The 27,732-nt window shown below is 31.7% G+C and overlaps 2 protein-coding genes and 1 long non-coding RNA gene across 3 annotated transcripts; 1 reads left to right on the forward strand and 2 right to left on the reverse strand.

Moving 5' to 3' along the window:
* Positions 1-14: 14 nt before the first annotated feature.
* LOC139486576 (uncharacterized) lies at positions 15-2,867 on the forward strand. Its single transcript, XR_011655610.1, has 3 exons — positions 15-87; positions 2,287-2,398; positions 2,813-2,867. It is a non-coding gene; the product is annotated as an uncharacterized lncRNA (long non-coding RNA).
* Positions 2,868-9,469: 6,602 nt separating this feature from the next.
* On the reverse strand, positions 9,470-11,689 carry LOC139486542 (toll-like receptor 3). Its single transcript, XM_071271455.1, has one exon. The coding sequence runs from the start codon at positions 11,679-11,681 to the stop codon at positions 9,564-9,566; it is 2,118 nt and encodes a 705-aa protein (XP_071127556.1). The 5' UTR covers positions 11,682-11,689; the 3' UTR covers positions 9,470-9,563.
* Positions 11,690-19,641: 7,952 nt separating this feature from the next.
* On the reverse strand, positions 19,642-27,400 carry LOC139486543 (uncharacterized). Its single transcript, XM_071271456.1, has 3 exons — positions 27,287-27,400; positions 24,704-24,820; positions 19,642-21,709 (listed from the first exon to the last, which is right to left on the reverse strand). The coding sequence occupies exons 2-3, from the start codon at positions 24,711-24,713 to the stop codon at positions 19,698-19,700; spliced, it is 2,022 nt and encodes a 673-aa protein (XP_071127557.1). The 5' UTR covers positions 24,714-24,820; positions 27,287-27,400; the 3' UTR covers positions 19,642-19,697.
* Between the last annotated feature and the right edge of the window lie 332 nt (positions 27,401-27,732).

Here is a 27,732-nt window from a genome sequence, read left to right on the forward strand (position 1 = left end):
TGGATTCATACATGTAGATTGTCATATTGATTTATGTGCATATGAGCACAGAGGAGCAGTAGACAATGAATAATTTTGTGATGAGAGGTATGTTTATATTAAAATGATACCTAGTTTATTTGATAATTTTGCTCTCTTGTCAAACTCGGTAAATCATGTACATGTAGTTTCCAAGATTTATTTTAAAATTTGAGGTCATAGAGTTCCAAGTTTTGATTCTTGTTGTGGGCAAGTTTGAAAATTATCCATGTTAACAGTTAGAAGTGACAAATTTTTCTTTTTTTACAAAACCATAAACAATTTGTAGTCCAGTCTAACAAAGATTTAACCCTTTCCTCCATGGAATTTTTTTTTACATACTTGATTCGCATAGGATTTTTACAATAAAAAAAAATCATCAGGTTTAAAGTACCGGTATTAATGCATTGTGAAAACGAACATTTAATCAATGAAATTCAAGTCAGATATATTCTCATGAATATCCTTTTCATATTGGATACAATTTTTTTTAAGTCTTTTTTAATATGCAGACATTTTGTAGTCAATGCATTTCAACTGAGGTACTACACAGGCGTCAAAAGTCGTCATTATGGAGTAAAGGGGGTGGGGTCAAAAAGCGTCATTATGGAGGAAACGGTTAACCTCAAACTAATTAAAACAGAAAATGTTTTAGTTCTAATTCTTAGCGTTATGCCCTTTATATACACAGAAAAAAGTCCCATAAAATCTAACTTGAGGAAAACTCAAAAGTGGCATTTTATATTTCCTTTGGAAATTAACATTGGAAGGGGAGATAACTCCACAAAAATGAGTCCTTTTTTGGTCAGTTTTTGGTTGATTTTCTTGAAATATATGTAAAGGCTTAAGCACAATACTTTTATGGAGTTATAAGTTTGTATTTGACTAAATTATATAATCTCCTGCTCATGAAATGTACAAAACCGAAGTGTTACAGGTAGTTTTTTATTTTTGTGCATTTTTCATTAAAGAAATGGCAAATTTGAAGCTTTGAGACCATTTTGAAAAAATAATGTGAAAATTTGGTATTGTTTATATCTGTGTATTATATACTTTCAACATCTTACTTGTCTAAAGAAACTTTAAACCACAAAATGAAGAATACATTCTTAATTATTTTTATCAAATTTGATATTCTTTACCTTGACACCAAGCAATAGGTATGGGCTTTGCTCATTGTTGAAGGCCATACGGTGACCTATAGTTGTTAATGTCTGTGTCATTTTGGTCTTTTGTGGATAGTTGTCTCATTGGCAATCATACCACATCTTCTTTTTTATAATAACTTATGGTAAAGTGATTAATATTGTGCAATTGTAGTTATAATATAGGATTATTGCATGAATATTGTCATGAGTAGAATTTTATATTGCACGAGCTTGCCAGTGCAATTTTTGTTCTACACGGGACAATATTTCCCAATATTCATGCAATAATTTTGAAGATGTATTGCACTGGTGCAATATTATAGGGTTATTGCATGAATATTGGGGAATATTGTCCGGAGTAGAATTTTATATTGCACAAGCTTGCAAGTGCAATATATGTTCAACGAGGGACAATATACCCCAATATTCATGCAATAACCCTTTTATTGTATAGCAATATAATATTTGAAAGTAAAAATTGGTTTAAACTAAGAGTTTGTCATTGATGACGTCATGATTTTTTGAAGATTTATTGCACGCTAACTTTTAGTTATTTTCTGTGGAAATATATTATATTGCTGTGCTTTAATGTACTACTTCAACAGTTTGTTATTGTAACTCCCCTGAATCCACACAACAGAATTTCATGAAACTTTGTAGATAATAAGGACATACTATGTAGATGTGCATATCGACAGGAAATTACAATTCATTTTTTTTCTAGGAGTTATGCCCCTTTGAACTTATTTGCTTTATTACTTCTTCAACAGTTTGTCATTGCAACTCCTCTGAATCCACACAACAGAATTTCATGAAACTTAGTAGATAATAAGGACATACTATGTAGATGTGCATATTGACAGGAATTATGATTCAATTGAAGTTTATCAATTGCCAAGGTACATTGAAAGGTTGTTCTTTTATTAAAATCTGCACATATATAGGATTTTTTTATAAGCTTAAACTCGATCTTCTTTCTGTTGTTAGCTTACATTTTGTTTCAATTTACTTAAAAGTAAAAGTATATAGAAAAGGTATAAATTAGTGAGCATCGGTTCATACTACATGTAGTTTTTGTCTGGACTTCTTGATTAATTTATATATGTATATACAATTTTAGCTTGTTACCAAATGAAAGGAAAGGACATTATTGGCAAGGATTGATATTACTGATATATTATCATGTATGTCATGTAGGTGTGAATGCCCTGCAAAACAGACCTGATATCAAAGTAAGTTCATCTGTAGAATTGCAGTTAATTTAAATAATTTTATGTTATCTACCTAAAACTGTTTCAAGTTTAATTGTACATGTACACTGTTGCTTATTTTTCTCACTTTCTGATTCAATGCTCGTCTCCTTCTGCTCCATACACACACACTTGAGATGTCAGAAATTCAGACTATCATAGCATTTACATTACAAACTTACCTAGTCAGACTGGCCTATATTATGTATTGATAAGTTAACGTTGTTATCATTTAGAAAACATAAAATATTTGCCACTGGACATTCAAATAAGCAAAAAAAAAAAACGACCAGTTAATGATTTTGCATTAACAGAATGAATTTGCAAACATATAGCAATTAGCTTATGTAATTCATGGATGTTAGATTTATATTCTTTATGAATATTTTATTTCAGTTACCATCACAGTGAACATGGTGAAGAATAACCAATACCATGAATACAGGACATACATTTAGAAGACTACCTCACAAACTTGGGAATTTTACAAAAAATAGAACGTTTAAATTTACAAAGAAGACATTTATTTTGACATTCATAGACTTGGAAAGTAAAGAAATTATAATGTGAATATAAATCCTTGGAAATAAAATTTTAACTTTGAAGAAGATTGAAGATTATGTTTGTTCTACGAAAGTTTGAAGAAAAAGGATACATTCAAAACTGTAAAAAGGAAACATTACAGTATTCTCAATTTATACTCTTGAGATCAATTACTCTTGATATATAATTAAAAGGACTTATAAAAGTAAGGACATTTGGTTGAATTGCCAATGAGAAAAATATCCACCAGAGTTCACATGATGTGATAGTGAGCTATTATAGGTCACCATATGTCCTTCAACAATGAAAAAAATGAACTATATAGTGTGTTGTGAAAGGGTTTGGACATGACAAATAGAGAAAACTAAGAGCCTTATTTTATCAAGTTAATACATGAAAGCAAAATATGAACCAAAGACCACCACTGAAATACTTCTGATTATTGTTGATTTACTCTTGAAATATCATGTAAAATGTTTAAAAATATATCATCAATATTCAACTTGTTAAACAACAAGTCACTGCTAGCTGTATGACAGAAAGTTCTATGGCAAAATCCTTGTATGTGTATTGCATCAGAATATTTTTTTTAGATAGAACACTAGGAGACTATATACATGATATAAGGAAATGCAAATAAAAAGTATCATCACCTTAAAAAAAAGTATAGCATTTTATCATTGACAGTTCCATCAAAAGTTTCAGCAATACATTGCAACTGTTACATAAAAATCAAACTATACTATATACTATAATAAGTGTGTTATATATACTACAATAAGTGTGTTATATACTATAATATACCGGTATATATATATTATAATGCATAATTATAATAGACGTTATACGTCTGTGGTACAAAACATCCGTATTACGGACGTGGTACTAAACGTCCGTATTACGGACGTGGTACTAAATATCCGTATTACAGACGTTTTACGGACGTTTTACGGATGGGAAGCAACGGACGTTTTACATCCGTGGTACTATTCGGCCGTATAATACGGACGTATTACGGATTTTTTACGGACGTAAAACGTCCGTAGCTATTTTACCTGTGTACAAGAACGCCAAGTTTGAACTACGAACAAGGCTTATAATGTTTCACAAAATTGTAAATGAAAATATAGCCATTCCATCGCATAATGTATTACAACAAAGTCAGTCCAATACAAGATCCACCAACAAAGAATCCTACAGACAAATCCAATTAATGCAATAAAGAAAGCTATAAATTATCTTTTTTCTGTCAAACCATCAAAGACTGGAACAAACTGCCTGCAGAAATTACTCAAAACACTACTACAGTAAACTTCAAGGATGCACTCACACACGATGTGCTCCTTGATACTTACATGTACCCTCATCTGAAATAAACATTGATAAACAGATACTCTTGTTTTTATCTTATACCAAAAAAATGAAAATAAAAAATGTAATATTTAAAACGAAATAAACAAAAATGTATACATTAAAAACAAAGAAAAAAAGAAAAGATGTAAAAAATTTAAAAATACGGAAATATGTGACCAAAAACAACTTTGAACAAGAAATATTTTTTAATTTATGTTTTGACAAAAATTATCCACATAAATTTATTTTAAAAACATTTACCAGGCATGCGCCGAATAGTAAACATCAGTACGTTGATGGTTTCCTGTAACAAAAGAAGAAAGAAGAAGAAGAATTTTCTATATCTATCACTTCTGTGCATGTCTTGCCTAGTTTCGAGTGATTAAAACGACTTATAGAAAATACTAAATTTTACTATCCATACTAAGAAACACATTCAGTATGGAAAGTAAAATTGGGTATTTTCTCTCTATGGATTGTAAAATACGTATAAAAAAGATGTGATATGATTGCCAATGAGACAATTCTCCACAAGAGACCAAAATGACACAGACATTAACAAATATAGGTCACCGTACGGCCTTCAACAATGAGCAAAGCCAATATCACAAAGTCGGCTATAAAAGGCCCCGAAATGACAATGTTAAACAATTCAAACGAGAAAATTAACGGCCTTATTTATATCAAGGAGGTAATAGTCTAATGTAACCTCCTTGTTTATATAAAAAAAAAAGGAATGTATCTCGTAGGTATCTGGATGATTCGTTCCAACTCTGATTCGTACCAACAAATTCGTCCCAAGTTGCTTGGTCAGTTCGTTCCAACTTTTCCAAAAACTGGTCAGTTCGTTCCAACTTATTCAAGAACAGTATTAAACAATATTAACCATTTAAATAGTCTTATTATTTTAATTTTCAATGCTGTACTTATAAAAAATGAATATAAATACGTATCTAAAAAAAATCTATGGTTTATTATTTGGGAAGAACGATATATTGATAATTATTAATTATATTATTGTATTTCAATGATGTGCGCATAACAGTTGTTAATGCATTCATCAAAAGAATAATATCGTACTTAAATTGGGTCATAAACGCTTGTCAATAATAATTGAAGGCTGACATACTACATTTGCTATGTTTTTCTTACGCAGTGGCGGATCCAGAAAAAAATTTGGGGGTGGTCCCAAATGAATATTGAATGGTATGAAAGTTCAGCAAGGCCAATATTAGTGGTTTTTTTTTGTCAACAATATGCTTGGATTCATCTCTGTGCCCTCGTAAAGTCAAATTTTGCCTCCCACATAAAATCACACATTTGATAACAGAGGACAAGATTTCGCGATTTTTTCTTACAACTTCGGCAATTATTGTGTTTGATTGAGTTCTAATATTATCTTTGGTATTTTCCATCACAGCAAGAAAATTGAGTGCCTTTTCCCTAAAAAATTCATGTGATATTTTGGCCTCTTTACCGTCTTTACCAAAATGTTTTGTAAGCCTGTCTTGAGCATAGGCCATATCTAAAAGAGGTTCTTCACTGAGTTGCTGTTTATATGAAAAATTACCCACATCATATTTAGTAGAAACATGCAATGTCTCAAGCGTGTGAACATGAAGGTTTAACAATTGTATCAAAAAGTGACTCCTCAGATGAGCTCCCTCGACTATCACAAAGTTCATCTAGATTTGAATTGTGACGTTTTCTAGGCTGAACAGGTATCCAGGTAATCCATAACCAATTAATGCGATGAAACTTAAGGATTGATCTTAAGTGTTAATTTGTTAATTTGTTAATTAGCTAGTTATTGAAAAAATAGACACTTTAAAAAAAAAATTGAGGTTCGTCATAGGGGTGGTCCGGTGCGCCGTGGGACCACCCCCTGGATCCACCACTGTTACGTGCATCGTTACTACTCATTAGCACTGGTTGTGTATTTTTTACAGTATAAAAATTTACTCAGTGTCCTTGTACGAAACCGAAAAAAAAGTAAGCAGCCACAAACAGATCACAGTCCAAGATGGTGGAGCTTTGGGACAGCTATAGAAGCCAGAAAATTACAGTTACCCAGCTGATGACATCTGTTGCACTTATCATTGTGCCATCCGTTGACCAGCAAAATGAAATATGTGAAATACTAAAAGACTATTGAACAATTATCTATGAACTGTTAGGATGAACATATGTTATTGAAAAATGATCTTTTATATGAAATATACAGAAAAAATGGACAAGGAATTGCCGATTTTTGCCGTGCACTGTAGGTAGATTTACACAAATACAGTGATATACGGACATATACATTATAAAAAAGTTGGAACAAATTGTTAAGTCTGATTTAATAATGAACTTAATCAGGTGGAACACATTGTTAAGTCTGATTAATAATGAAATAAATCAGTTGGAACGAATTGACAATTGACTTGGTACGAATTGTCCAAATCTGGAACGAACTGGCTTGGAACGAATCGGACTTGGAACGAATTGACTAGCATTCATTTCGTATCTCTTGGAGAGTTGTCTCATTGGCAATCATATCACATCTTCTTTTTTATATCTAATTACATAGTTATATTTATAAAAAAAAATATGCACCAATCATGTTTGTTTAATAAAAAAACAATCATCTCATCACGATTCACTGTTAATAAATTTCTTTAAACACAGATCATAAAAATACAAAAAAAAGTGTAGAAAAACGGATCACGATAGCGTAAATGAGCCGATCACGAAGAACGAAAATGACCCATCAGGCCCCTCATTTGTGTACGAAATGATATGGAAAAACTGGATTTTGTCTTGACTGTGATTATATGTATATGTGTGGCCGTGTGATCTATTGCACCGGATACAGTGCAGGAGATTTGGTGTCACGATATCTCAGTAGCATGGGTTCGAATCCCGACGAGGGAAGAACAAAAAATTTTCGAAAGCAAATTTACAGATCTAACATTGTTGGGTTGATGTTTAGACCAGTTGTATATATAAGCATATATATTTTGGATTTGTTTCAAGTTCTGGTTTTCATATGTCTTTGGTAGTATTGATCAGGATTAAACACGTGTCGCTATATATATGATCCAATCACAGCTTACCGTTCAAATGAAAATTAATGATATATTAAGTTGAATGATTTTCTTAAGGATTTGCTGCATATTTGAACATGTATTATATTACACGGACACTTTTTATTTATAGTATAAATCGTGCATTGCTGAGTTGATAGAGATTTTACCTTTTGATTAGATTTTTTTTTTTTTTTTTTTTTTTAGATATTTCCTGTCTTTTTTTTTTATTGATATATAAACGTCAGTACCAGCGTTTCTTTACTTTCAGCATTGTTCAGAATACTTTTCATGCCCATATAGTTGGAAAAATACATTTACGGACAGATATTTTAGTTCAAAGGGGAGATTATGCAGTTATGATGGTCAATCCCTTAGTGTACTGATATGAATAGTCATTTACTGGAATGTCATTGAAAGAAAAACTTCACATCTGATTGAAATCTAAAGTGCCCATGAACTCACTGATCATGCACGGTCGATTCTATGCATAACAAGAGTCCGGTAACAACTAAGTTTGAAGTGTCCGTGTATCATCTATAAATGAGTCCGTGTAACACCCGATAAGTATTTTTTTTCTAAAGCTCTGCGGTGGGCAAAGTCGTGCAAGAAAATTTTTAGATATGAAGAAGAAATGTCACGCAGTCTATACACACTTGAACACTTAATTCAATTGAACTTTTATTAGCTTATATCAATTTTGGGAATACAACCGACCTACCATGTACCCTTTAGAATATAAATCAGTTCAAACTATTGCTCTTCATTTATTAGATCCTGATATATATCCCACTTGTTCTCGTCGTACTAATAATATGTATCATACATTTATCCTATTGAACCTTATAATTATCAGTCCAGCTGATTTTTTTTATTGAAATGAATTATTTTGAACTATCAAATGAAGATAACGAGTTACTCCAGCTTTTAATACGAAAATCACGGTAAACGAACAATTTGTATATCAATTTGAGAAAAGAATTAGACGTTGAGGTGACATTGTTCATCTTAGATGTTTCTTTATTTAAATGAATTTTCTTTTTGGCTAGAGTAAACATTTATTGCACATGATAACTTTTATGAACATTCTATTTGTTAATGAAGTTGTCGAGAATTTATCAAAATGTTTTAAATAGTAAAATAACATAATGATTAGTCCAGTGAACAATATATTGACGTCATATTTACGATGACAATAGCATCTCGCCATTCTGGTATTGGGGTATGGTCATGTTTTTGTATTTTTTGTTTCATTGTTACTTAATATCTGCTTTGTAATAATACTTTTACTGTTTAGTGTATTTTTTGTGATATTCATTTGACGTGGCGCGGTACTTATACAGTACATCCCGTCATTATGTTATCGTGTTATGTTCTTCTTTGGTAATTATTGTCTTCTATTGTTACTAGTTTTATGTTCGTTGTATACATGTATATGCCTTTTTTCTTTTCTTCGTTGACATATTTGTTTGTTTTATAAGGATTACAATCATATTAACATGTTGACTGCTTTTTTGTGACTTTTTTACGTATTACATGTAAATATCTGTTTATTTTGTTCACATATTGTTGTCCTGTATATGGGACTGTCATACAAGTGAGATGTTAAGCTAGCTATTAACCCAGGATCCCTCATTTTCTACCTAAGATTATTTGTGTATCTAGCCAGGAGTATGACAGTTGTTTTCTATCTGTTTGATGTGTTCCAGCTCGTAAATTGCCATTTGATAAGGGACTCTCCGTTATGAATTTTCCTCAGAGTTCGATATTGTTGATATTTTACTTTTTGATTTCCGTATTGTTTCATCCGCTTACGTATGTTTTTTTTAAACGAAAATATAAAAGAATAACTTGCTGAGGGACGACATCAAAAGTTCAATGAAGGATAAAAAACTTAATTCACATAGTTTTTTCACTGACCCCACCCCCCTCTTAACGAAAATTTGCAGTAGTTCAATGTATTATTGAAAGTTCAAACAAGGTCAGCAAACACTGATTAAACGATGCATTTGTTTCTACTTTTGTAGCAATTAGCAAACGATAGCAAACGCAAAACAACGGTTACAAAATTTAGGTTAGAAGGAAATTCACTCTTAATACTTTTTAATTAACCAACACGTCATGCACTATACTAACACAAGTAATTTGAAAGCAAGTTATGAGATAGTTTGAACTTGCCAATTCTATCTTTGCTCTCGAAGTAATTTTGTTAATTCCAACCAGAATGGTCCCTCTTCATATTCTTTTGTTGGAAATTTACAGACTGGTGATGAATTGACAAAGGCACGCAAACTTGACGACATATTTTCTTCAGACACATCCTCCAGCATTATAACTATTAAAGCATCAGATTCCCTGTTCAGAAACTTTTCCTGTGCTATTCTTGTTTCAAAAAGGCACCAGCTGTTTTTCACCATATCACGTGATATAATGAGAATTATTCTCCTGCTAGCAGACATGTTTTCAACAATATTGTCTACTAATGCATTACCAACTTCAAAATCACGATCTTTAATACATAGAGGAATTCCAGACTCCTTTTCAATATTTTCTAATAGCTTGTATCTGATCCAATGTACATCTTTTTCACAGTAAATTACGTATGCTTCGAACTCAAAATTTGTCGCCTCATTTGTAATCAGAGAAAATCCTTTCTTTTTCACCCGATAGAGATATACCCAATACCGTATATGCCATCGTAAACGGAAGATTAAACTTGAAACAATCACAAAAGCAATACCTGATAAGGACAGTGATGTGACTACTGCAAAAAATATTTCATTATTTTGGCATTCAAAAAATGTTGGCATAGCATTTTCCAGTAACTCGCCGTCTTTTCCTGGTGGTGTTTTACAATGGTATGATTCCGGATAGCCTTGAAAAATACGTTTTTCGTTTTTAATCCGATTGTGAAACCATATATTAGAACATGTACATGAAAATGGATTATTTCCTAATGACAAAGTTGATATACGTGTAAGTACGTTAATAGGGAACAGTTTTTCGTTTATATCTGAAATAATATTTCCAGTTAGATCCAGCGTTTGTATATTTGACAGATTTCCGAAAACTTTATATCCATTCCATGTTGAGATTCTGTTGTTTGCCATGTCAACAGAGATTAAATTATGTAGCTTAAAAAAAAGATTCTCAGGTAATGTGTGCAGTTTACAATTTTGCATGTGAAGATATCTTAGCGATTTTAATGGTGATAACATATCCTGTAATACATCTATATAGTAGAAAGTATTGCCACTTAAATCTAGGAAGTCAATTTTAGGACTGTATCTAAACATTTCGCTCTTATTAAAATGGTAATACACGTCATCTTTGAACCGAAAATTATTGTTACTAAGGTGAAGTCGTCTTAACGAAATGCTTTGAAATGCGCTATCTTCTATTCTGTTAAATCGAAATCCCAAATCGTTCATGTAGAGAACTCTAAGCGATGGAAGTTGATTAAGCGTATTATTCAAAATTCTTTGAATTGGATTACCACTTATTCGAAGAAATTCAACTTTTTCCAAACACCAAAAGAGATTACTTATATCGTAAATGACATTAGCCCTTATATTTAGATTTACAAGTCTTGGAAAATAACAAGTTGTTCCGTTCCCAAAGAAATCTCTTGTTAAACGTAATTGATTAAAATAAAGATTCAGCTTCTCTAACCTTTTGAAAAACCCTGGTTGAATAGATGAGAGGATTCCATATGCAATACGTATTTCTACAATATGCGGTAAATTTTCGCTTAGAAATGTCAAGTTCAAATTTATGAAGTTATTATCAAGTAAGACAAGCTTTGAAATATTAAAGCGTGATAATGCAGTGTACAGTTCAGTTGGTTCTGTATTCCATTTCAATCTATCTAGTTTGATCTGATTAAAATCTGAAGAATTGATTTGAGCTACTGCGTCTGCTACCATTGACGGTGATAGTTTGGGATTCTTACTGAGATCCAATCTTTGGAGGAAGGACAAACTACTGAAGGCGTTTGGTGTAATATGTTGAATATCGTTCGACACTAGATATAGTTGCACAAGTTTCAGTTGTTTCAAATTGCTAAAAGTTGAAGCGTTGATACTTTCCAATCGATTTCTAGAAAAGTCCAGTATGGTAATGTAGCTCGGTAACACTGGAATGAACTTCAACATAGCTCCTCGACAGGACGCAACTCCACCCATTGTCTTTGAACATGTACAAAATTTTGTCGATGGACAAAATTTTGTTGGTTGTACAACACTTCCATATACTGAGATCATAAGTAATACATAGATTACTAATTCAGAACAATTCAGCATGGTACTTGAAATTATGCACAGACGAAAAATGTACTTTAAAGGAAAATAGTCGACACCTGAAAAACATGAAATTGTAGTTTTTATCTAAAAGTTACTTTTGTTTTAGCATTTTATTCATATCATCATTTAAAAAAAAGAAACAAAACGATACTTGTAACTTTGAACTGCAGAGACATTTAATGTCGAAGTAAACATCGTGTTCAGTACAATTGATCCTTATATCATTATACAAAGAGTTTTTAACTTTTGTTTAAATTAATATACCACTAGTGACGCTAAACTAAAGTCTGCTATAGTCATAAATTTTTGCCCATATTCACATGTTTGGTAGAGAAATCTGATTACAAACAGAATATCATATCCTAAATTTTCCTTAATGTAGTTTTTAGAGCCAGCAAATTTAGAATTGATATACAAAGACAATTTCATTTGAAGCTTAGCTTCCTGGAACAACAACATACTTTTAAGAGTTACCTCCCCTTAAAATGCCGATTTACAAACATTAAAAATAAAAAAAATATTAATCTACACTAGTAAAAATATTCATCTGTATAAGTTATTATCTTATATATTTGTTCTTTTAAATGCAAATTCAAATTAGTTATCTGCATTTCTACATCAAATTTTGCTAACTTGATTGAAAATCTGGACCTTAGATTCTCTGTTTTTTACAATCCAAGATGGTGAAAGACACCCATACCACCTTTGAGGCTTATTAAAATGTACTTGAAATTGACAATACTTTTGTTTTAGTAGTAGATAATAGAAATCAGTATCGAAAGATGACGTCATATTACTGTAATAACAATAGATCATGGATTGAAAATAAGAAATTATAAAACAGATCATAGAAAATGTAGGAAAGAAATCACGGTGACCTATAGTTGTTAATGTCTGTGTAATTTGGTCTCTTGTGGTGAGTTGTCTCAGTGGCAATCATATCACACATTCCTATTTTTATATTAATTGACTCCGCTTGAATAATAAATTAAAATAGTAAAACAAATTACTGTCTACTCACAAACATGTTCCTCTTGTAGCTTACAAATTATACACAACTGAACGAGTAGAGATTTAATCCTTTATAATGTTTATTTTTGATTGACGGAAATAACTTTCGGAAATTTGAATAACATCACTTCAAAAAACCTTTATCATCGAACCTTATACAAATCTTACTTCTTGTTCAATTCAATACATGATTGATAAATAGAAATAAGCCGATATTTCTAAATATATTGCAAATTAACAAGGAAACATTTAAACTCAAATTGTTTTTTTTTTACAAAGTTTGTAGATATCATACAGATCTAGTCGTCACTTTCCTTACCGACCCCTGCTGTTAGGTGTTATGGTAGGATTATGAAAAATGTTAAAAATTGTAAAAACCTAACTCACATCTTCTCCTAGTTCCTGTGGTAGCGCTACGGTCATGAAAACCTGAATGTGGGACGTTTAAGCGTTTTATTTAATGAATGGCAATAATTTATTTTGAATTTATTGAACCATAAAATTAATTTTTGACTCTTTACATAAGCCGATTATGTTAAATGTGAAGAGTCAAAAATTTATTTTATGGTTCAATAAATTCAAAATAAATTATTGCCATTCATTATTAATAAATTTCTATCAAAAATAAGGCTCAAAGATGTATATTAATACGAATAACAACGTACACAGATGTTTGCGTATGAATACACAACCGTTAGAGTGGGCGTGTCGCCATAAAAATTGATAACATTGAAAATAAAGCTAATTCTTTTAACCAATCAGAAGACAGTACATACACCAAATTTTTTTATTATATCTAGCATGTGAATTTTTGAAAGGTTAAGATATGTTTTTACGTATATTCACTTCAATACACCTGTAAACATAAATCGTTATCGTACTTCTTGTTTATTGACACACACAATTTTAAAACAAAAAATAGGTCCGTTATTGACTGTTCATCTCTATCTGCTTACCCTTCCGGAGCACCTGAGATCACCCCTAGTTTTTGGTGGGGTTCGTGTTGTTTATTCTTTAGTTTTCTATGTTGTGTCGTGTGTACTATTGTTTTTCTGTTTGTCTTTTTTATTTTTAGCCATGGCGTTGTCAGTTTGTTTTAGATTTATGAGTTTGACTGTCCCTTTGGTATCTTTCGTCCCTCTTTTAACTCTTGATCGTTGGGTATTCATTTTAAAACGCAATGTTGACAGCTGAATGCCAATTTTCGACAATTTTACCTATAATTATGTCTGTTTGTTTTGTTCACACATCATTGTCAACATAATATAATCTAATGCGACTGTCATTCAAGTGAGAGCTTAAGCTAGCTATAAAACCAGGTTTAACCCACTATTTTCTACATAAGAAAATGCTTGAGCTAAGTCAGATATATGACAGTTGTTATCCATTCGTTTGTTGTGTTTGAGCTTTTGATTTTGCCATTTGAATACGGGCTTTCCGTTTTTGAAGTTTCCTCAGAGTTGGTATTTTTGTTATTTTACTTTTTGTATATTTTATTTCAACAATCATTAAAAACAATTCAATCAATCATAACTTTTATACACTTTATGAGGACAACTCAGCTAAAACTTTTTACGAAAACATCTCATTTTTATGCATTCACAATATTTGTGCGTAGACAGTTTGGGGTATTAATAAAGTGTAACTTGACACGCTTAGAAATGATAACCAAGTTTAATAAAAGAAGTCGTGATTTGAAGATATATCACTGAAGTAGTGTCCAAAATGTACAAAAAAGGTTTACGTGCATAACATCTAAACGACAAAAAACGTATACATGGTATATGGTCAATTAAAAAGAAAAACAGCACTTCTACAGATTATAATGTCTATCGGTGCGTTTTGGTAAAAAAATGACAAATTATGCGATTTCTGACTGACAAAACAATCTAAATTTGGCTGTTAAAATGTCTTACAAAAACAATGGCTTTGAACATGTCAAACTATATTGTCCGTCGGTGTTGTTGTTTTTCATAAAAAAAAAATATGGATCAGGTTAACGACTATACATAGTCTTAAAAACAACATTTAGAGGGAGTTCACAAATCAAGTCATTAAATATAGAAAATTAATATTTCAACATGCTTCGATCTTCTATGAGATAAATCCAGATTGTTCTGTTGTCAGTCCGAGGTGGATCCCTTATGCTACGGAAAACAGAGTAAAATTCATTCTATCAATGTAATTATTCTAGACGTAACATGATCCAGTATCTTTTGCTATCATACATTGCATTAGTATACTCAGTATGTTCATGTAAAATGTAGAGAGGTGGTGTAGTGGTTAGCGCATCGAACTACTAACAATAAGGTTCCTGGTTCGATCCCCGTAACGAGGTGAAAAGTTAAGGGACTGAATTTTCGGTTCTCCCCCGACAACATTTGCGAGTATGGTCTTGAGAAACTGCGAGTATGGTCTTGAGAAACGATGATAGTCCGTCGGAAGGGGACGATAAATGGCTGACACGTGTTAAGAGAGAGTCATATCTTTTACACGTAAAAGACACCCTCAAGCTTGTAGATTTCGAAAATGAGCAGGCTAATGTTAAGGCTAAAGGCAGCACTAGCACCCGCAAATTAGAAATGGGATTTATATAAGTTGCAATAACTTGTTTCCAAATCCACTTTATAAATAAATATGTTTAAATAAAAACTAAGAAGAAGCGACCTTATAGTTTTCACTGAAACTAAAATTAAAATTAAAATTAAGAATGGAAAAGGAAGAAGGCAAATAGACCTATGGAAATCTTAATCGTCACATGCGTCACGGTTATCGTAGTTTTGTGTGATTTACTGTACGGTTTTATCAACATTTTCTTTCCCTATTTGGTCTAGATTTTCACAATATGTATTCTATTACAGATATAAATTGCAAATGAGGTGTCACAAAATTTGTAAATGGCACAGGTAAATGTTATGTATTAGAAACACCACACTTTACAATAATATCTGAGTACGATTTGCTATACAATGTGATTTGTTAATAGTTATCAAAGGTAGCAGGCTTATAATTTGATACACCAGACGCGCGTTTCGTCTACACAAGACTCATCAGTGACGCTCAAAATATTTTTAAAGCCAAACAAGAAAAAGTTGAAGAGCATTGAGGAACCAAAATTGCTAAAAGTTGTGCCAAATACGGCTAAGGTAATATATCCATGGGATATAAACATCCTTAGTATTTCGAATAATTCATACTTTTGCAAACAGTAAATTTATAAAGATGACAATATAATCGATATTCATGTCAACACCAAAGTGCTGACTACTGGGCTGGTGAAACCCTCGGGGACGAAACGTCCAGCAGCAGTGGCAAATAACATTTAAAGCGGGCTGCGCAGGCAGAGGGATATACACTAACACTATTAACTACTGGTGTTTAACTTATCTTGGCAAATGGCAGCTACCACGATCCCAACTTGGTGGAGGTAGATATCCATAACCGTTGTTAACGTGTTATTTTCAAATATTACTCAGCCACCAGGTTGATCTTTACAGTTTTGTTGTGTGTTTGAGTTCTTGATCATACATGGTCTCGCTACAGACATAAAAGCCATTGAAAATATAGAGAAGACAATCGTAACCATGGTAACTCCATAAAATGTGTTTGATCGTCGCACCTGGCCTCCTTGTTTTTAGAATTTTAATAGTAATTTCATAAAACTACATAGCAATACTAAACATATTCTGTATTAGAGGATTTAAAAAAAAAACAGTGGATATTTAGATAAGTCGAAATTTGATAACCGTCTTCATTATCTTTAGAATCTATCAAGATTTGATATTAGTAAAGGAATTTACATATTACTTTCAAATTTTGTCTATTCTTTAATGATTAGTAGCTTGAACGGATTGTATCCATACGATTACAATTCATATTCAAGTCTTGTTTGTTTAATGTATTAATGTTTTGATTTAAAAATGTCTTACCTTTGCCTTAATCGTATAGATGTTGAATCGCAAGGAATAAAAATCAAGAGTGTGACGAAGTTCGATAAAATGAACGTATTCAAAGCGGAAGTTTAAAAAAGTGTGTACACAAATCTCAACCTGAATATTAGATGAAATAAATACTAAGTACATTTGCACCAAAATCAATAATTACGATAGACACTATTAGATATATTGTTTTATAACAACTGATCAGATTTTGTATTAAGAAAATTTAAATTTAAAAAAAACAATATTATAGTTATTTGCAAAAAAAACCCAAAAAAACCAGAACATTCAGCATGTAAATATTGATACAAACAAATTGGACTATAAAGATACAGTGTTTTTTTTTACCTTTTTACCTTTTTACCTATTATAATTGTTTGTCTTGTTCACGCACTGTTTTCATTATAGTATAATTTGATGCGACTGTCATACAAGTGAGAGGTTCTGCTAGCTATATGGTTCGTCCTCTATTTCCAACATTAGAAAATATCTGTACAAGTCATGAATATGACAGTTGTTATCGATTCGTTTGATCTGTTTGAGCTTTTGATTTTGCCATTTCCCCGGAGTTCAGTTTTTGTGTGATTTTTTTTTTTATAATTATAGATTTAGAGAGGTGAGAAAAACGGACGACGAAGACATGGAAATTATGACGTTTTTGATATGACAAAATTAGATATACGCGGGAGTTATCAAACTTTGTTTTGAATGTTTTGTGGAATGAACAGTTAATTAAAAAAAAGAACTAAAAAAAAAGAACCGGTTCATGCATGTCAAGCGATAGTTACTTCTGGAATGATATTCCTACTTCAATATTCCTGTTTTTCATTGGTTTCTACTTAAAGTTGATGTGTTCCCTCAAATTTGTTTTCTCTGGATCGATTTGTGACTTTTGAACACCGGTATACTACTGTTGCCTGTATGTATCAAAATAGGGGTTTGGAAACCACTTGGTTTTTGTTTAAACACACACAATTAAGACCGCAATGCTCTTCAACTTTGTACTTGTTTGACTTTTTAACTATTTTGATCTGAGCATCACTGGTGAGTCTTGTGTAGACGAAACGCGCGTCTGGCGTACTAAATTATAATCCTGGTATCTTTGATAACTGGTTAATTCGATAGAACATTTGTGTATGCTAGCATTTTGGGTTTTCACATACTGGTAATAGTTCAGTTGTTGATTTATTGCTTTGAATATAAAGGTGAAAGTTAAAAAAAAACATATCTAGAACTAGTTTATTAGAGGGAATAGTAATAAGTCAAAGTATTCGAAAAAAAATTCTGTTCAGAAGAAAAACAGTGACTGCTATCAATAAACATGTGTAGTTGTAACCTGTGATAAGTCTTAGTGTGATTCTAATACAAGATAAAAAAAAAAACCGGTGTTAATCAATGATCTGGGGCATTTTAGAAAACAACTAAGCATGGGGATACTCAGTGATGCTCATCAACCACCACCACTACCAACAAAATCGCCACTGCCGGGAACAATAATCATAATCAAGGCCATTGCAGTGAAAAAATGGAAGATCAGGACCAGTTCACTTTTAAACATTCATTAACAATGAGACATATTTTTTGATGTTTTTTTCAAAATTTAGATTAAGTTTTACCCACAAAGAATCAATCATATGGTTGTATAGAAAATGGCAGACATTTATAAGGAAATAAGAAACACAGTTTCACCAAGAGTACAATTCATTCATTTTATACTAATTTATATTAGAAAAAAGGGTCAATAGAATTATTCTTACCAATCTTTAGAAGTTTAGCAACTCTAATACTTTGATTGCCTTTGAGATGTGAAATAGACTAAGCTTCAAAGAAAAGCCTAGAGAAGCTGACCATATCTTCTCATTAAAATTAATTGTTTATGAAAGCAAGACACACACACATTTATAAATAAGACGTGATGACGGCGACAATTGTCGTATGATAATAATCAATACATGATCATAAAAATAGCATTCTAAGATTAATAAATTACGGAACTTGCCAGTAGTGCCCTAAACAATGTTTTACGGGCATATCAAGTTTTATTTTTTCATGCTTAATTATGAGATTCAATAATATTCAAAATTATGGGCTCGCATAATATCCCTGGAAATATTATTTAATCTCATAATATTATGGATTTGCATAAAGCAGTCAAATTTAGCCAATTCCATAATATTATGGAGTTCGCTAAGTGCCCCGACTGGAAATCTTAAGAAATTGTCCCAATCCCCAATTTTTTTAACCTTCCCCTTTTCAAAAAGGTTCTTTCCCTCAAGATATAATCATATTCTTCTCAATTCAAATTTCCAATTGAGCTTGCAACCATAATAACCCATTTAAATACACCATAAATGTGTTTTTTTCAAAAACCTAAAAAAAACAAATAGAAAATACATTGACAGATGAACACCTCAAGACAATACAACGTTTCTTTATACATAATTTAGACATAATTTAGAAGCAGTGTAAGGGAGGTAATTTATTTTTTGGGGTTTGAATTACTTCCCTTATACTGCTTTTAAATTATGTTTTGTACTTAATATGTTATTGTCCATTTTCTAGGACACCCTTGGTCTTTTCCCTTTTTTGCCTACGGTTTGAGCCATAACCCCAAAACCAATTTTCACCATCCCTTTATTTTTTGGTAATATACCATGTGTTTAGATTTCAAAGATTTTTATTAACTTAAACTAAAATTATTGTGCGAACACAAAATGTCTTCGGACGACGACGACAACGACGACGAAGATGACGAAGTGATATCAGTGATTGCAAATATTTTTGCGGTCGTATAAACACTATCCATTTTGTTATACAAACATGTGCATTTTTTTTTTAAATTTGAAGTTTCAAATGAGTTTATAGTTGTTTGTACAGGACTAGAATTCAGTGAATATATCGTGAATATCTCATACATGGGCTGTCTGGTCACCTATATGGTCCATTAACATTTGATTGTAAAACACATACAATCAAAAGTTTGTCTCAATTTTATACAAAAGTACTCTAAATACCTCTGTTTACTCTTTATTAGAGTAACAACACAGTCACATAAAATGATGAAACACTAATCTTCGAACGTATATTGAAAATTGGGCTTCTTTAAAACTAAAACCCGACCTAATCCTTTTACAATTTCATATAATCTCTTGTATGACATGTTGAACACTTGTTCAGGTTTGAGTTCAATTGACCGTATAAATGCTTGTTTAGCATTTTCAGTTTCACCTATCAACTGCAAAGCTACACCCAAACAGTCGTATGAGTCAGATTTTTCAGCTTTTAATTTCGGAATAAAATAATCTTCAGCTATTGTTAGTCCTAAAGCACTGACGGATTTTCGACATTGTTTAATATTGTTAAGATGGTAATGACATAACACGCGTAAGAAATGTGCTGATACTACTGCTGGTAATATAGGAAAAAATTTAAACTCGCGTATAGGTACATTCATTTGCAGCTCTGTTGGAATAAGAAAAGTCCTCCCAAAAGCGCAAGATTGTATTTTTAGCAGTTTCAATAAATTGATTTTTCCTTTCTTTTGGATGGTTTTTAAACTGAGCAGTTCAATTTGGCTGTCTGTTAAATCTTTACCTTGGCACAGCTTTTCAGACGTACACTTTGACAACGAATATAAAGTCAAGTAAAGAACTTTGTTATATTGTTGTGTTTTGTAGAAGAGAGAAGCCAATATTAACCATTCAGACACACAATCTTGATGTGTATTCTGTAGTAAGTAACTTAGGTATGTGTTGTATTGTTTATAGTAGTATTTGTTACCATCTCGCTTCATCTGTGGTATAGCCTCCGGCATGTTTTCAGATAGATTTGACATAAAATATAAGTGTATGTACTGTATTCTGGTAGATTGGAGATGAAGCAAATTGTAAACTGCCCGAACGTAGCCTTTCCTGGTATTTCCCATAAGAAAGAAATTCTGTTTTAGCTTACCCAGAAAATCTGAATTAGCTAACTTTTGAAAACTACATATAAAAGGTAGTAAAGGAATATCTAGATTCGGCGATGGCTCAAATAGAGTGATCTGAGGTGAACGGAAAATGCATCTCCAATCGTAAGTGTGTAATGTTTCTAGATTACTTAACAATAATTGACGTTCTTTTCCTTTTATTTTATTCTCAAACAAATTATTTTCAGGAATGAAATAATGCGGACAAACTGAATATTCTACACAAAATATCAGCCTCCTAAAACATCGCATAAAACATGGTATCAAATTTTCTGGTGTCCACACTGATGGCAGTATTTCTTCAGATACCCAGAATATAATTGTTTTGAGGAAATATGAGCAGAGTAAAGCTTCGCATTGCGTGTCAACATTTATAGCATCCTTCAAGAGAATCTTTAAGAGAGCATAACATAATAGTTGAGTATGACTGAATGCATAAATAAGAAGTTTTTCCCCGACAGAGAAAGACAAACGCCATTCTATCTCTTCATTTGCAGATCCTTTTATACCGATTGGTACAAACAGGACTCCGTGGTCTATTATATTTTGCTTAACTTCAGGACATGGCCATGAATTATTAGGTCTTAAAATCCACTGCTTTGCCGGAGTTACCCATGACTCACTATGCAGACAGAAACAATAGTCATAAAGACCATCTTGATCTGATAAACATGGACCGTGATCAACATTCATACGTGGCCGTTCAAAACGCTGTTTAAACTTGAGGTTTGAAAGAAATAAATTCCCTCGATCGTCCGTACACATTGGCAAAACGTCTACAGCATTAGTATACTCCAACAATAAAGAAGTAAATCCTGGTTTTGTTTCCTCCATATACATAGACAAGTATGTCTTATCATATATCTTAACTACTGATGACATGGTTTCATGTACTTTAATTTCTTTCAATATATGCATTACATCTGTATCACTACCTTTCATTTCTATGCCTTCTCCAAAACTGCCACTAGTGATGCATACTTTTTGATCGGTGACTAGATTATCTCTAACGTTATTCATCATTCTAATAGTTTTGACATGATCTTCATATCCCACAATATTCTGACACAGATAATGATACAGCGACAATGAGAGGTTACGTGTTGTATCGTCTATATAAAATAAAAAGAGAATTAATATAATAGTTATCAGCTGTTGTCCATTCGTTTGATGTGTTTTAGCATTTGACTTTGTCAATTGATGAGGGACTTTCCCTTTTGAATTTTCCTTTGTGATTTTTATTTTTCCCCGTCTACATTAGACTCAACAGTGACACTAATATCACAAAAGTCAGAAAACCAAACAAATACAAAAGAGGGACGAAAGATACCAGAGGGACAATCACACTCATAAATCGAAAATAAAATGACAACGCCATGGTTAAAAATGAAATAGACAATCAAAGTTGAGGAGCAGTGAGGACTCAAAATTCCAAAAACGCTGTGTCAAATACGGCTAAGGTAATCATGCCTGTGATAAGAAAATCCTTAGTTCATATAGGAAATTTATAAAATGACTATTTACATCGTAATTAATATTCATGTCATCACCGAATGAAATACTTTTGAATTTATTATAGATGAAGAACTAGATCTTCCATACCTGTATTGAATACCTAAACTACATGAGTGTCCTTACAACCAACAGTATATTGCTGGGTCTTCCAAGTGCTCCACGAAACCTCTATCTAAAAATTATTAACATCTATTTTATCAGCAAATAAGCCGGGCCTCATAGTGATTGTGAAACTACCTATTCTAGAGGTGGCGTGAATCAGATGTGGATACTAAAAAAATCCAAAGGTCTTGAAGTGTACAAATAATCTAACTCTCTGTCATGCTGCAATAGTATTCAAACATTTGACTTTTCTACACTTGACATAAGTATTACCCATTCCAAACTAAGATACACATTGAAAGAGTTGGTATTGCTTTGTTTCATAAAACAAAATGGCGAACATAGATACACGTATCTTGTCTCAACTCTGTTAAGGACCTCACTGATTCAAACAAAAACTTCTCTGAAACTGACATTATCAAGATGCTTGATATCTAGATTGACAACATATTTGTTACGTTTGAAGGACGTGCTTTTCAACAGACTGTCGGCATTCCAATGGGAACCAATTCTGCCCCTCTTCTTGCCGACTTGTTTCTTTATTGTGTTGAGGCTTACTTCATACAGGAACTTCTTAGGATAAAAAATAAGAAGCATTGTCCTTGAACTTTACTTTTCGCTATATAGGTGATGTTCTCTCACTAAATAATTCAAAATTTGGTGAGTGTTGAACGCATCTACCCCATCGAAATAGAGATAAATGATACAACAGATACAGCTAAGTCTGACTCTTGTCTTGACTTACATCTATAAATTGACAATGAGGGTCGTTTGAAAACAAGACTTGACGACAAACGAGATGATTGCAGTTTCCCAATTGTGAACTTTCCATTTTTACATAGCAACATTCAAGCAGCGCCTGCATATGGAGTATATATCTCCCATTTTGTAGGTTTCACTGTTCCTCTTGTATCTTTCGCTCCTTTTTTAAAATGTTATTATTATCCGGGTAGAAAATAGTTTGACCCATTTAGTTGAAGTTTAACGAACATGTGGATTTCTTTTATCTATTTAGGTTTGGTTAATCAGTTGAAAACTGACAACGCACATTTCGATAAGTGTTTAGCTTTAAATAGTTATTTACATCTGTTATAGTTTTCTCGATAAAAGTTATTTACAATCTACAACTTTAGAGAAACTCATATTGTTAACGTTACGAATCCTGCACCGGATGCGTATTTTGATAGGGATTTTCTCTTCAATTATGTCAATTTACTTAGTGAATCAAGGTTTATTTTTTGATTGAGCTAAGCTTGCCAATTGATTTTTAGCGTGTGTTTTTCTATGTTGTGATGTTATGCTATTGTTTCTAAAAAAGGAAGAAGGTTTGGTACCATAAAAACGTTTAATCCCGCTGCAAATGTTTGCACCTGTCCTAAGTCAGGAATCTGATGTACAATAGTTGTCGTTTGTTAATATGATTTATACGTGTTTCTCGTTTCTCTTTTTTTTATATTGATTATACCGTTGGTTTTCCCGTTTGAATGGTTTTACACCAGTAATTTTGGGGCCCTTTATAGCTTGTTGTTCGGTGTGAGCCAAGGCCGTACATTGACCTCTAATAGTTTACGTTTATAAATTGTTATTTGGATGGAGAGTTGTCTCATTGGCACTCAAACCACATCTTCCTATATCTATTATACAATTTTTTCTATCTACATAAATTTCTGGACTTTGAAATGGATTGTTGGCTTTTTTCCTTCTCTCGATTGAATTGAATTTCAATGTTTACGACGCAAAAATGGAACAATTGTTAGATAAGACTTAATTTATATGACTTAATTTTTACGTCTCTCTGATTTCATTGCAACATTGTGCATTGTGAATTTCGATTATGGTGCATTGCTGATAATCTTTAAAATCCACTGTAATTAATATTTACAGATACAAGGTAAAATTACAGAAATATCTAACTCTGAGTAAATAAAGGCAACAGTTTTATACTGCTGTTCGAAATTCATATTTGTCTGAGAAAAAAAACCGAATTCTGGTTACAAACTAAAACTAAGGGAAACGCATCAAATATAAGAGGAGAACTACGACACAACAGAAACACAACACTAATTGTAACACAAGAAACGAACTATAATATAACAATGGCCATTTTCCTGACTTAGTACAGGGTATTTAAAGAAAAAAATGGTGGGTTGAACCTGGTAATGCGGCGAACCACACCCCGCGCTTTTATGACAATGTAACATGTTACATTAAAATGACAACATTACAGGACAGGACTACAATAAAAATAAATGCAAGCCAATAACGGCATTAATTTATTCACACTACGTTGCTCTTAGTTATTCTAAATTTTGTGTGATCGGTTTGGTTTTATTTGTTACGAATGTAATAATAAAGTTTAGCTTTTTGAAAAAATACACACACGTTTTTGTTTTGTATTCTTAAGATGGCTTTTATATATTGGGTACTGTGATCGATCCCTTTCATGCTTTTACAAAATAAATCTTCTTAATTTTATACTTCTGACTTACCTGACGCCATGACATTTAGTATTTGATTTGACCGGTAGTTTGCCTCAATATAAAAACGTATCTTGAAGTAACCAAACGACGAAGGATTTTTTCATATTGCAACTGACTGCTGGATTCCTGAAAGAAAATATTGTGAAATTCATGTCAACAGAGGAAGAAAATTAATACAAACGACATTTGTGTTTATGAATGTCCAAATAATACAATAGGTATTTTCCCCTCATGTATACATTGCTACATTGTAAATTTATATTTTGATTTTTCTATGTAGATGTGCTTGAATAATGGCAACAGTAGTATACCGCTGTTCAAAATCATGAACTAATTGAGAAAACATATTCGGGTTATAAATAAGGAAAACTTGATTTTATTTTGTTTTTGAGCTGTTTTGATTAGGCATCAGCGATATGTAGACCGAATGTGCATCTGCTTATTTAGGTGAGCATATACAAAATGAAGCTAAACAGAACACTACAAAGTCCGAAAAGTATGAAATAAGCATTGTATGAAGAATTTGTGTAGCAGCTTCTCAAATAAACGGAAAACAATTTTGACAGTAGGAGACCCACTTTCATCCAGTGTGTTCTTGTTAACAAACACGAAAAAGTATGGATGTTTTTAAAGTTTTGAATAGAACACACATTTGCAAAGATAGAATTTACATATCGTTCAGAAACGTGTCTTTTTTTAACCGTTTGATGAATTCTGCATTTTCATTATATTTTAGGTTGTTATTATTTAAAACGTTTGAAGGTTGCGTCATCAGCATGGCTCCGGTGAAACTACCACAAAAAAGTATGAAACTGATAAGTTATTCTAAATGATATGTGTCTATGTCAATTGTGCAGTATTTACCAAAAAAAAAACGTAACCCTATAAAAAAGCTTCGGACACAAACAAAAAAGTGTTACTGATCAAAATCATTGTAGCAAAAAATCCTGTAACAGTGATACATTTTTTTTAAAACCGATATGTCAGGTATATTTAATTTTCATTGATTGTTATATTTTCCTTAATTAATTATGTATTTTTTTTATGGCAGTTTTATAGAAGGAAGTATATCGACCACCAGAACAAAACAAAAACCAATCAAAAGAAACTTGACATTTCGGAAACTTCAATAAAAAACTAGCTTCTATTTTCATATACTTCAAAAGATTTTCCCCATATCCGTTTTAAACAGAAATAAACTAATACTGATAAACCACTTAAAGTGATTACGGAAGAAAATCACACTCGTGAAAAAGGTCTAGTTAATCTGTTGGCGGTTTCATGGTTTTTGGTATTCGATATACGGTTATTGCGACGGTAAACGGGTAACAGGTCAATCGTTGATAAATTTAAAAGCATATTTAAAAAAAAAAATTGTTTTTTTGTAGACTTTATAATTTCAAGCATCCTTCTTGATATTAATTTCATTGCATATCAATTGTAAAATGTCAATTTATATTAAGATTTTCTGAAGAAAAAAATATTTTTCATCCTGTCAATAATAAATACATAATGAATTACACTCTTGGTCTCTAATTTTAGATGGAATTCCGTCTGTTTAGAACCTTTTTTTGTTTCATTAAAGATAACTTGTTTCAATCTCCCTCTGAATGAATGAATAGGAACACAACTTTTCAAATGTAAGAGTAATTTTGTTCCATCATTTTGCAGATGGTGATATACACATCCCGTCAACTGCAACAACTAGATTCAAACCTCAGTTTTAAATTTTAACTTGAAAATTAACAGGTACAACATCAATCTAATTATAAATGTGTAATTCATTCTTATTGAGAATTTAATCTTCATTTTCTTTAACATAATAATGATGAATATAAACAAAATAAAAAACTTAACCACTAATGATACAATATTTCTACATTCGAGACAGTAACATTATCCAATTTTTAAGCTGTTGAGTGTGGATAGATATAGTATTGCACGAGATTTCGTGGTAGAATCAGTTTATCAATGATACTTTTGGTATGTGTTTGATGTGTTTGGGCTTTTGTTTGAATTTTCCTCGGAGTTCAGTATGTTGAATCATTTGATTAGGGACTTTCCTTTTTGAATTTTCCTCGGAGTTCAGTATGTTTGTGGTTTTAATTTTTATCTAATGATTTTTATACAATATGGAGACAAACTTATTCCTCCTTATCAAATGATTTGCAAAATGATGTCTTCTTTCTATGTGACAACATCGGATATGTTAGCTTTTTCATGACGTCACAATGGAAAATTCAGAGAAAAGCAAGAAAATATGAAGTCAGTATTGAATTATGACCAACTGATAACTGAGATCAAACGATCCCCACTTTGATGAAATAAAGATATTAAACAGGTCAGGAATAAGATAAATCGGGTAAGATTCAGTCAAAAATATATATCCAACTTTGTATATATAAATCTATTGCTTTGTTAAACGTCGTTTCACTAGTTACTTAACATGTTAAAGGAGGTACAGGAAAAACTTCATTAGAAAAGATAAAACAAAATGATTATATTACATTTCTTATATATTAAGTTATGATAGTTAACTTCAATACTCACATCTTACCAATGAAAAGAAAAGAAAAGAAGATAATTACTTACGTTAAGATTATTTAGGAAATTGGATGTATATCATGTATATTCTAAAACCTCACATGACCGGTAAACGTGACTTGGTAGTATAAATGTGTGTGTCATCGTTTTTCTCGTCAACATGATAGTTACTCATCGTACTTCCGTTTCAACTTGTATATGTATTTATCGTACTGTTATCATGTCTATGTTATAATAGCATAACTTAGCTATGGCAATATGATTGACCTATTTTGTTTGGCAGATAAGCATCAGTCGTCTTTCAAAATATTACGCAACATTTATAACTGTACGTGTTATTCATTATAACGTTATTGCACCACGAAGACATGTAATAATAACCATAAAAAATAGAAAAATAAAAAAAACCTGCCAAAATGTTAGTAAAGCATATTACTTTATCTTTTTTTTTTAATAATATTTTGTTGAAAAAAGCATGAAAAAATCATACACAC

This window comes from Mytilus edulis, chromosome 8, assembly GCF_963676685.1.
Source record: "Mytilus edulis chromosome 8, xbMytEdul2.2, whole genome shotgun sequence".
Lineage (NCBI taxonomy): Eukaryota > Metazoa > Mollusca > Bivalvia > Mytilida > Mytilidae > Mytilus > Mytilus edulis.